The 12,912-nt window shown below is 26.6% G+C and overlaps 1 protein-coding gene across 4 annotated transcripts in view; it reads left to right on the top strand.

The window, feature by feature from the left end:
- Window positions 1–2,892: 2,892 nt before the first annotated feature.
- The window catches only part of LOC107445936 (Mon2 homolog, regulator of endosome-to-Golgi trafficking), a 67,202-nt gene continuing 57,182 nt past the window's right edge, over window positions 2,893–12,912 (top strand). For 2 of the 4 annotated variants that reach the window (XM_016060444.3, XM_071187609.1), the window contains exons 1-4: window positions 2,893–3,039; window positions 5,187–5,306; window positions 9,110–9,228; window positions 11,107–11,170. In XM_016060444.3, the coding sequence (XP_015915930.1) occupies window positions 9,118–9,228; window positions 11,107–11,170 (175 nt within the window). In that variant the 5' untranslated portion in view covers window positions 2,893–3,039; window positions 5,187–5,306; window positions 9,110–9,117. The remainder of the gene's footprint in view (window positions 3,040–5,186; window positions 5,307–9,109; window positions 9,229–11,106; window positions 11,171–12,912) is intronic. The other 2 variants (XM_071187610.1, XM_016060445.3) reach the window with 2 other exon arrangements.

The following is a 12,912-nucleotide window of genomic DNA, read 5'->3' as shown; positions in this document are numbered from 1 at the left end:
ATAGCTTTTCTTAAAAAAGCGCGTTAAACGTACATTTACTAAAGAATCTGTTAAAATTGATTGTGTCAAGACGTGATGACTTAAAAGTGCGATTAAAAATTGCCATTTTTAAAATTTTTTTTTTTATTGTGTTTAGAAGCTCTCGCGGGCCGCACTTCAGTAGTCGAAGGGCCGCATTTGGTCCGCGGGCCGCAGGTTGTGCACCCCTAACTTAATTGAAAGAAATTTATATTCTTAGTGATGGGCCATCATCCTAATTCAAACAGAAGTATACACTTTGTGACATTACTTTTTTATTCATTAAAATCAATTGGGATTTTTTTGCCACAAGTCGTGGAAAAGGTGCAGTTGATGGGGGTTGGATTTAGCTAAAAGCACGGTTCGTGATTTTTTTTAAAAAAATAAAAAAAGTCAGATTTTTTTGATTTAAATCAGATTTTTATTCAAATACACTGCTAGAACTTTCATTTATAATTAAAAAAATTTTGTAAATGTTTAATCAAAATTAAATTAATATTAAAACTATACTATAACAATATTTTAGAAGCTCTAACCTACTAATATAATTTTTTATTATAATACATAGCTTTGAATGCATAGCAACCATTCAGAAATAAATGCATAATTGAAATTTAAAGACTAGATGAAATAGAAAATTTAAAGAATACTTCAGGGGTCAGTCTAGGTTTTACTGAGAGGTACCTATTTTGTGAAAATGTAGACATAATTCGTGAAAATTAAAAATCATATTAAAAAAATCAACACTAATATGGTAAAAATATGGATTTATCGTTTCCTACAAGACACAAAAATAAAATGTTAAGAAAAAAGTAATTTGTCAAATTATTCTACCGTTTCTCCTAAAGTTGAATTTGTGAAAGTACAGTTAAACGGTAGTAAATTTGGCTTGGATAGACCCCTGTACTATGACTATTAAAACAAAGTTTCAATTAGTAAACTATAATTTTAATTTAAAATTGTGATTTCTTCTTTTTTTTTCTTGATTTTTAAAATGACAAAATAAATGTAACAGATTGTGTTTATAAATGTAGACATTCATCAAAAAATAAATAAATATTTAAATTATATATTAAAATAATTATTTTTAATTCTATATCAAAATAGATAAGCCAAAAAATTTTTTTTTTTAAATTCCACGTACTCATTGAATTTTTTTTCACAAAATTTCTTTATAGAAAATCAGATAATGTCAAAGATACTATAAACAATAGGTAGTTTTGCAAGCGTACAAGTTCAAGGAAAAAATAGGGTAGTTAATTTTGTTGCCCAAATAACTGAAATTGAGAAAGAAACACACAATGCGTGCATTGTTTTTTTTAACACCGTCTGGTAGAATAAAAACTTTTAAATGTAACTACAAAGATGTAGCATGGGTTCACATGTCAGATATTATAGCAGTGCTGCTAACTTTAACCAACCAAAGTGTTACTTTCGACAGTAATAATTCCCTTCAACTATTTGTCAAATTTGTAAGATGTCCCCTCTGTTACGATGCATTATTTAAACCTAATAAAAATGTGTTTACAATTTTAAAAGTCTTATAATAATTTATTTTATGCCAGCAGGTGGCCCAACGGTTAGCGTGCCTGACAGCGGGTTTGAATCCTGCTTTGGACTTCCCGCTCTCTATGTGCTGTCCTCTATTGTGTGTGATGTGGCCCACATTATGAAAGGGTATCTGTGGCAGTGTGGCGTGGGTAATGTTGCTCGCCTCCGTGACTTAAGATTCACAGGTGCCCACTGGGTAATGTTAAATGAGCAACACTTCCAGCATCTTCCCAGGTGAAGGACGTAAAAATTCAGTACCTGCCATTAGAAAAAAAAATTGTTTTACCTTCAAATGTGATAATTTTAAAAACAATTAAAAATAATGTTTAGGAGGGTCCAAATCAAAGAATTCAGCGTAAATAGCAGCGCATGTAAAAAATGTGGGATTTTATTTGTCCCCTCAGTTTCAAGTAATTTTAATTAACTTCAAATTTAATTATGAGGCAATTAAAGTAGCATATTCTTGCAGAATTTTTTCTTCTTAGATATATTTAATATATTTTTTAGGATAAAATACTTGTGTGATTTCCCCACTGTTACACTTGATATTCAACACTTGATTAATATTTTACGCCGAACTAATAGGTTTAAAAACCAAAGTGTACATATTTTAAAAAAATAAATAATGTTTTTATAACTACTTAAGACATTTTCAGTTTAATAAAATTTGTAGTATTAACTTCATGATACTTATTCATAGTTCTAAAGAAACAATATTTTACTTAGAAATTTTGATGTAAGGGAAGGGAACTTTCATTTTGCAAAAATATCAAAATATTTGCAATTAATAAATTAAAGCACTTTTTGTTGCATGCAATGTATCTCAAGACAAAAAAGTTTAAAAATAATATTTGCCTAAATAAATTAAAAAATGGGTACTGCCAGTAAAACAAAATTTTTCTTTTTACGGGTTTGGGAATTAAAACCTATAAATATAAATAAACTTATATTAGTCATTTTATTAAGAGGATTAAAATTTTGAAATGCAAGCAATTTGTGAAAAGATAAACTGAAATTGATGAAAATTGCGAATTGAAATGTTTATTACAATTCAGCACAAAATTTATATTTAAAAATTTATGTCTATCACTTATGTTTACGCTTCCGACAGTCTATTTCTGCTTTGCTTATCAAACTTTGTAAAATAATCATTTCTTCTAATAAATATTAAATTATTTTATAAAGATCATTTTAATTAGATTTAATTTGTTTATATTTTATTATTTTTCTCACGCCTAGCAGATGTAGTTGAAAGAATTTTTGCTTATCACGGCTTCGCCTGCGGTTTCGATTTATTGAAAAATATTTGTAACCGTATTGTTTTCTTAAAGTTAAACGAAAAGAACAACTACTACACATCAATATTTTTGTTTCTGTTTACTTCTGCTGCACAAAAGAAAATGATTCAAAATTATTAGAAATAACTCTATTTTTGCAATTAATATCTATTAGTGGTGCGAATTAAATTATGTAGGTGATGCTTGACTCTACAGATATCTTCCTTTTCTTTCCATACTTTTTTTAAAAAAAACTTTTTACTCTTAATTTTAGCTGGTGTACTTATGTTATTTATATTACTTCATTATCTTTGTTTGTAAAAATACTATCAAATTAAATAAGTTTTTAAACGCATTCGAAGGACGTTGGTTGAGATTTTTCATATTTTTTTCATCGTTAAATGCCGTAAAATATTTTAAAATGCTGTCAAATATATTGGGGTGGTCATTTCTAAGGCTATTTTAAGTTACTGTTGATATTCTAGCTCTCAGATTTTCTTATGCAAATTGTTTTTTTCTCCTCTCATTCTTCACTTTAATAATTATTCTTGTAAATGTTTAAATAATTATTAACACTACCACAGTTCATTGCTTCATAAATGTTTTCTGATAATATGTTTCACACATCTTATATTTTTAATGCAATATTAAGGGTGTTTGATTCCATATAGTTTGTATAAGATACGATATGTTCCTTGTAAAAGGAAGCAAATTTTTCTAACAATTTCATTTCCTTTCTTTATATAAAAAAAAAAGTCGAATCAGTACATTAATAAATCTATTTAATGATATAAGAAGTATGAAGAATATTTCATACTCTTAAGTGCTTAATTTTTTTTAAAACAAAAGCATAATGTTGCTTCAAGTTTATCCTTATATTATTGTTCTAGTCTTAAAAGTTATCAAATATTAACTCCATCCTATATCTATTTCTTTTCCACAAAGACGATAAAACATCTACATTTTTAATTCCCTCTCCGATTCATTGCTCATTAACTCCTACCTAACTGCAAATGACTCTTGATTTGAATTTGCATGTTATAAAATAATTCAATTAATAGTAAATGTATGTTTTGATTTGATTTTTTTATGAGAAGAAATCAATAAAAAAAATAGTTAAGATTTAACTTTGGTGAGGAATTTTGAAGTTTGGCAAATACTTTTAATATTTGACTAATTTACTGACTAATAACTTGAAGTCCTTAGCGAGTGTTGTTAAGCCATGAATGAAACTGAGCAAAATAAACTATTAATTATTGAAAATGATGGCAGATAATGAAAAATACTAAAATTGTATTTAATGCAGATAAGGAAAATAATGTTAAGTAAATTAGTTTTGATACTTAATTACACACATATTTAAGAGAGCAAAATATCATAAAAGTAATCAATTGATTATCTGCCAATATAGTTATACAATCCTAGTGAAAAAAAAGCAAAATTCCGAATAAGAGAAAGTAGAGGCCAACCCCGTTTCAGATAGCTGAACAGTAGAAAGTATTCTATATAATTTTACATGATCCTTGCTGCTGGCAGAATGAACTGACTGAGATAGCCTTGGCTAGTGTTAAAGAAGTAGAGGAAAAATTGAGAAAATATGTATTTTTTTGTGTTGTGGCTCCTTACCCAATTATATTTATGTTTAACCTTTTAAAACAAATATGTTTGTTTTTGTGAAAGTTAAATTTAAGGTTTAAATTATGCAATAATTTAATTTGAATAATATAAACCTATTATTTTTTTTGAATATGTTTTTCAAAAAATTTTTAGTAAAGGCATATGTTGATCTAATTTTTATTATTTTTTTACTGCATTAAAGCGTTGCACCAAATCGGTAATTGTTGCTTTGTTTTAACCATTTATCTGAGCTGAAGTAAATTTTGAGTATTTCTTTACTATAAAGTTTGTTGGTGGAAATGTATTATTAATTTTTTTCAAAAGTTGATCTCAGAACTTACATCTTTGAGCCCTGAAACTTTTTTTTAAATTTAATTTAAAATTGCTAATGCATATTGAGGTTGTTCCTTTTATTTCATTATGTGTAAAATTTTTTAAAAGTTTTAATAATGAAAGATAATTTAGGTTACTAGAAATATGCAATAATAAAAATCCTTGAATAAAGATACCAAAAATTTGATATATTTTGAGTTTTTTTGCTTGCAATTCTCATCTCATGAATTCACATCTCGTGAATTTTTTTTGAGATAGCGAAAGTATTTTTTAAAAGTTTAAAATATTTTATTAATCTTTGTATTACAAAAGAAGGTAATTAAATATTTTATTTTAATATAAATATTATTCAAAAAGACTTATAATAATAACTATCATTTTATTTTTTAGGTCTTTAATTTTCTTTTTGTAAAAATCTTTGGCATTACATTGTAGGCATGCTAACAAAGAATGGGTAGAAATAATTATATGAAAGATCTATAAATTGAAAAACAAGGCTTTCATAAAAAGGTAACTTTTAGTCTATTTTGCTGTTTTAGTTTTTTTTGGTTTGTGATTAATTCATTCACATTATGTCTCTCATTCAGATTATGTCAATTGTATTGCAAAAAATTACAGTGCTTCCAATCATTTGAAAAACAAAAGTTATTCTAGTTTTATTTGCAGCAATGTAAGTGAAAATTGAAAAGAAGATTCATCTTTTATGATTTATACTGTTACTTTATGTGTTGGGCAAATATCCAATTGAATAAATGTAGCTAATTACAATTAGTTGTAATCTTGGTAGCAGAATTTATTGAGCCAATTTGCAGCACAATCGTAATATTTTTCAGCTACATTAACACAGTCATGTAAAAATTGAAAGCTTAATCTAATATTTCTGCAGCAAGGTTTGCTAATATAATATAGATAAAAATTATATAAAAAATGCATTTTATTGAATTGTTTTTAATATATATAAAGTGTCTGATAAAAATTTTATGTAACACTTAAAAAAATGAAATAAATCTTTATGCTGCCTGTAATCAAGTTACCAAAGATTTGAAAATTAACAAGAAATTTTTTTTTTTATTAAATTTCCTTATTCTTTAATTTTTTATTTTCCAAAATCCAATTTAATTGAAGGAAATTATTGTGTATTTTTTAAAATCATCAATTTTCTAACAGTTTATCTATCTGTAAAATTTTTATAAGGTAACTGAAATATAGTCACTTAAACTTAAGAATTAATGATTTTTTTTGTTTCTCCTTTCTGTAATTCTTTTAAGTCTTTAAAATTTATCTGTTTTTTTTTTTTTTTTTTTTTTTTTTTTTTTTTTTTTTTTTTTTTTTGTGCTGCTAATGGAGACCAATTAGTTAGAATTTATAGTTTTATCCTTCATAATTTTACATTAAAATTTATGTTCACTGATTTAAATTACGATTATATAACAATGTAGCACTACGATGTGTGTTACCTTCACGATGGTTCTACATAAAAAACTGACACACAATTTCAAAAAGGAAGTTGTTGGAAGCTATTATTGTATAATTAAAGCAATATCATTCATAGAGGAGATTTTGTGGCATTGTCATTCACTATTAAAAAGTTAAAAACAAGATTTAAATTTTTTTTTTCTATAATCATTTTATTTTTATTAATGAAACCAAATTAATGATGAACAAATGAGAACAATAAAAACGAACAGATATATAAAAACCTAAATAGAAAATCATGAGGAATGGAGAAATGCGAACATGTAGAACACACAGTATCCTATAGCAAATGTTGCAACAAGAATGGCGGATATTAATACCACATTCTCTAGAAATCATATTTCAAATCGGATGAAGCAGGTATTATTATTTTTTAAAGCTGAAGAAAAGATGACAAAAATGTTTTGTAAAGATGTTAATAAATTAGAAACTTTCTTAATAATTCCTTTAACTTAGTAATTTCTTTCGGTTTTAGGACAAAGAAGTGAACTGTTAGAAAAAAAAGTGTGTTATCATACAAAATGCACACAAAGGTTTATGTCATAGAACAATTTCACTGCTTTAAAATTCATAATATAGAAGTTAAAAAAAAAAAATATTGTAATAATAAATAAATAGCTGAAATATACTTATAGAATTTATTGTTTTCTATAATTAAAAGACTAAAACAGATTAGAATATATTCTTTTGTGATAAAAGATATTGAAATTTTTAAAAATGATGCATTTGTTGTACTTTAAGACATGTCCTAAGGTATAACTTGCATTACTATCCCGAAGTACAGTGTGCAAAAACGCAAAAAAAAAACTACTCTGGATAACTTTTGATTTAATGATTGGATCTTCATGTTCTAGGACTTAATCGTAATGGCTCGAGGGGGTGACCTCAAATATGGTAATTAATAAGTGCAGATAATATTTTAAGCTATGAATCTGATACAAGAAAGTATTTTCTGTGAATAAACATACCTTTGAATTTGGATTTCTGACCCCCAAAATATAAAGGGTAGCCGTAATCTTGGAAATATGGTTCCAGTAGTTTGGACAGAAGAGTGCTTACAAAGTTAGGACCCTTTAATGTTGATTTTACTTTTTGCGTTTTTCACTGAATCTCAAGAGCTTTTTAAGCGAATCGAAAATTTTTTTGCACAGAATTATAAAATTTGTTTATCCAAAGATGATTCCAGGCAAAATAACTTTTATTTAATATTTTTTTGTTATTTTATTTAATAACGGTCAAAAGAACTTAAAATTGTATGGTGTTGAATTTGTTGCACTTTAAAGATCATAATTTTACATAGCAAAAGACGAAATTTGAGCAAAATCGGTTGAATAGTTCCTGAGAAATCGAATTTTAAATGTCTGACTTTTTTGAAATTTAATTTCCCAGGAACCAAATTACGAAATTTCCCCGGAAATTTGAGCAAAATCGGTTGAATAGTTCCTGAGAAATCGAATTTTAAATGTCTGACTTTTTTGAAATTTAATTTCCCAGGAACCAAATTACTCAAATTTTGTATTTTATCATGCAAAATTATATTCGTTTAAATGATGCAAAAATTTGTATGCTTTACAATTCAAAATTTTTTTGACCTTCATTAAATAAAATAATAAAATTCAATAAATATTTACTGAAAGTTTTTTTTGTATGGAATTATTTTTGAATAAACAAATTTTATAATTGTTAGCAAAATTTTTTCAATTCGCTTAAAAATTTTTTGAGATATTAACATTAATTAACATTAAGGATTGAGTAAAATTAACATTAAGGGGTCCAAACTTAAGAATGCTCTTCTGTCCAAACTATTGGGACCATATTTCCCAGATTGTGGCTACCCCCTATATTTTGGGGGTCAGAAATTTGAATCTGTTGAAAAAAGGTATATGTTTATTCAGAGAAAGTGCGTTTTTGTGTCTGATTTCGTAACTTAAAGTATTGTCTGCACTTATTAATTAGTATATTTGAGGTCACCCCCTAGAGCCATTGAGATTGAGACCTAAAATGTGAAGATCCGATCATTAGATCAAAAGTTATTCAGGGTGGATCGTTTTTTTTTTTGGCCACTGTACGCTGTGATTTAAAAAATCAGAATTGTGATCAATCTAAATGAGATTCATTTTGAGTTAAATAAACTATCATTATTTTCACACAACTAAAACATTCAAGATCTTCTTTTATAACCACTTAAAAATCAGTTGAATATTTTGTAAATTCATAATCAAAAAAAAGGAATAAGAACATGAAAAAGGAATTTTTTTTCAGAGATAACATTTTCATTTTCTCAAGACATTAATTCAAAATTTCTGATGTTAACTTTGGCTGTAATGTCATCTATTGGTTGAGGTCATTGTTAGAAATGAAAAAGCTTCTGATGTTAACTTAGGCTGTAAGGACATCTATTGGTTGAGGTCATTGTTAGAAATGAAAAAAATATTAATGTTGTTATAAGGATCTTTTTTTTTTCTTGTATACTCAGAAACTATTTTAATAGTTTTTAAGCTAATTGTTTACTTTATTTGCAATATGTATGTTATGTGTTAAGTTTTTGATCATTCAATATGGTAAAATACTTTTTTCCTTTTTATCAAATTTCCCTCTAGTCGTTTATATGCGAGGGCAGTACTTCTCTGCAAAGTTGTAGTACTTTTTTTTTTAACTCACTATTTTAACTCTTATTAGATATCAAATATATACAGTTACTAAAATTTTAATTCTAAGAAAAAATATTATTTCAAAAATTAATATTTTTATGTCATTGCAGGGTGAATTATATGTCAAATTTATATGTCATTGCAAGGTGAAATAATTACTTTTTTACTTATGTTTCTACAATTTAGGTATTGAAATGGCTGCTCCTGAGAAGCAAGCATCTGATAAAAAATTACTTGAAAATATACAAAATGATTTAAAAGCCCTTGCAGTTGAAGCTCGAAAGCGTTACCCACCCTTAAAAGAGGTTTGTTTTTATTTACCTACTCTCAATGCATTACTAAGATAATTAGATTTCATCTAGAGGAAAGTGGAGTAAGACCAGGTAGTTTAGATTCGAAGGCCTGGTAGAACTAAACTGTTTGACTTAAAAACTTAGATTTAATCAGGATATTCATTGTTTAGTTCTGTTCATTGTTAGCTATTGTTTAAGAAACATAAAATTATCTCAATGTTTTCCAAGTTTTTTATCTTTTACTGTCATGGCTAAAAGCTGGCACATCAGATAACCTCTGAGTTTAGTGGTGGGCTTATAAGTATTGAGTTTAGTTTTATTTTCTTATATTTAGGTTTTTATGGTCTGAAAAAAAAAGAAGTGTTGAAAGATATTCTAGGACTTTTTGGAGACTTTAAGTGCTTTAATTTAATTTTAATTTCAGGATTTCAACTTGTTGTAACATTTAAATAAATATCTCTTAATTTGGAGATGTTTTTTTTCCTTCAGTAGGTAGACAAGTTTCTGTACTGTAGAGACCATGATTTACACTTGTATCAATAAGTAGTGTAGCACAATTTATAAATTTGTAGATCCTTTAACAGTTTGGTTACTCACCACAGAATTATTGACAATATCAAAGTAAACAATAACAGTTTAACAAGTCAAAGTTCATAATTATGAGGCAGGTTGTTGGAAGTGTCAGAATTGCTCCTCAAGAAATTTTTCCTCAAAGCAAATTACCAAAACGCAAATGTTTTTTTTGTTTTTTTTTTGTAGCAAAATTTTAATATTCTATTGAAACAAATAACAAGTGCATAATTTTTTAAAAGATACTAGGATAGTAGAGGAAAAAATGCTCGTTACAAAAAATCATCTTTTCCAACAGTGGCGCTAAGTATAGAACAGTTCAATAAATTATTGTTTATCATAAATCCAATATATAAGATGAGGAATGATATAAAAATTTGTGCAGTCATGATAACAAATTCATGTAAGCAGAAGCTTGACAAGTTTAAAGTAAGATCTGCTTCCATTTTTTATCTCACTGTTTCTAAATAAGCCATCACTGTAAATTATGCTAGTAAAAAAATAAATAATAATCTGATGCAAGTGACTGGCAAAACTCATTGGGAATTCCTTACTTGTGGTGTGCTTTACTTTTGGATTATCTTCCATTACTACCTAAAACTTCCCCACGATTTTTGTTTTAAAATTGATGAAAATAGATGTGCGATGTAGAATTGATAAAAATAGATAAAAATTATGTGTTCCTATCGAGGAACACATAATACTTGAAAAATGTTTTCAAAAACTTTTTATTTTGTTCTTTTTTGTAAAATATATTTAATAATTAATAGTTTGAAATGCAATTGAGTAATTACAATCTTACTTAATTTCATAATTATAAAATAAAAAAAAAAGGCTTTTTGGATTTGATTTGTCAGGAATTGTGATCTGTTAGATTTACCTTGCTTTAAAATTGTGTAAGTGTACTGTTTCACTGATTGATATTTTTCTTCCTACTTTTTAAAAATTATTCTAGATATTTAATATATTTGTCTTGAATCCTTGGTTATTTTTTTTGGTTATTCTTTCATGATGACTTAAAAATTTAAATTTTACATTACTGCAAGCATCCTTGAGTTCTTACCGACAGGAGGACAAAACATTTCCTACTAAGGTTTACAGTCAAAAATATTTATTTTGCTATTATTATCAATACAAGAATACACAGTGTTGCTTTGGCAAAATCTGTCATTAAGTAGTATTGATATTAATTTATTGCTAGAAAAACTCTGCAAATAAGACGTCAAATATATATTTTAGTTAAAAATACAGTGATTTTAGATTCTTAATTTTATTATTTATTGTTTTTTGATACATTTTTAACTGGGAATTTTCTTCTAGGCTGCTGAATCAGGAATTGCTAAAGTACAAAACACTGTTGCAAAGTACAAGGATGTACGACTTGGTGAGTGTTTAGCCTTATTTTAGTTAATTGAACATTTTTGTTTAGTTGTTTTTATTCAAGTAGTGTGTGTTTGTGTAGGTGATAACCAAAGAGATTTCAATGTTGTTACTTATATAATGTTTCGATTTTGGAAATAGTATCATAATAAGCAAGTGATTCTATTAACTAATGAGTTTACATACAGAATTGTGAGAATAATTATTCTTTTTTTTTTCATTCAACATTAAATTGGTTCAAAGTTAAATAATGTTTAATCAATTAAAGCAGAGTGTGAAATTTCAATTCTAAAAATTTCAGTTTAGTTTAAATGTTTGCTTATCTCTATTTACATGGAAAATGTAAACAATTTTTATAATGTTAACAGATGTAGTGACCAAAACCATAAAAGAATGTAGATGCAAAAATAATTAGAAAATATTTATTAAAAAAGATGATAATTATAACTTAAAATGAGGTTGAAATGGTTTCAATGGTTCCAATTTGTCAGTTGTAGCCCTAGGGTCAAACTTTGTTGAGACTGGGTCAATAAGGCTTACCAAAGCTGCATTCTAATCTACATCCTGTAAATGGAAACTCTCATCCCTGTGAAAAATATAATTTATTTTGATTTGAAACCCCACATTTTACAAAGCAATACTTACTAGCCATCTCTAAATATGTATGTCAAAGTGAGTTGGCTAGTAGAAATTTCGCATCCTGAACTAAAAAATCGTATTTGCACAATGGAAATGTATAAAATTAGCAAAATAAGCATTAAGCTAATTGCACTGATTTGACTTTCTTGTTTTGTATATTTTTTGCCTAATTACAAATTGTTATAACAGTAAATATTATTTCATTATTTAAAAAATATTTTTAAGAAAAAAGTTATGTAAGTTGTGAACCACAATTAATTGAGAGAGAATAAGGATGGTAAGAACACTTTGGATGAAATTAATTAATTAATATAATAAAAGGAAATTTTTCTTAAAAATGGGTGGTGCATTCTGCTCTCAAGAATGGGGTGTTTTGATTTTTCTCCATGAATATTTCTAGATTTGGTCTATTTTGATGCCATTTAGCTTAAATGTGTTTACTTCTTTTTAGCAGAATCACAAGCTTGGTATCATTTCTTATTTTTGTCATATTAATTCTCATCACTTCTGCTTATAATTAGTTCAAAATCTGAATCTTGCTGTATAACTGTAGTATACAGTTAGCATTGATGGGCTGATAAACTGTAAACTATAAGAATGAAAAAGAAATTTTTTTTTTTTAAGGATGTAAAATAAGGGAAGTATGGTTTATTATTTGATTATCCATGTTAGATCTTCCAAAGATTTAATTAAATGAGCATTTTGCACTTAAAAGAAACATCACATTCTTGGTAGAAAACAAAACTTTATTCAGCTTAAAAGAAACATCACATTCTTGGTAGAAAACAAAACTTTATTAACTTTCCTGTCTGTGCGCGCTGTCGCACTGCAAAAGATGTTCTGCTATTCTGGTCATTTTGCTCTAGGGTTAAATTATTTTTATGTCAGCTTGATGATAATTTCATTCCCCACAAAAGAGTTTTTGCTGGAATAATTTTTTATAGATTTTGACTAATTATTCAGTTATGAACTCATTGATTGCTCTGTGCTTTACAACAGTTATAGGATCAATTGAATTAATGGTATATCATGTTCACTTGTCATACTTATCTGTTGGTTACATGCTTTTTAATTAATGTAAAAATTTATTGAATTCACTTATTATTT

This window comes from Parasteatoda tepidariorum, chromosome X1 (genome assembly GCF_043381705.1).
Source record: "Parasteatoda tepidariorum isolate YZ-2023 chromosome X1, CAS_Ptep_4.0, whole genome shotgun sequence".
Lineage (NCBI taxonomy): Eukaryota > Metazoa > Arthropoda > Arachnida > Araneae > Theridiidae > Parasteatoda > Parasteatoda tepidariorum.
Note: the sequence above shows the minus strand (reverse complement) of the source record. Positions and strands in the feature narration are given on the sequence as shown.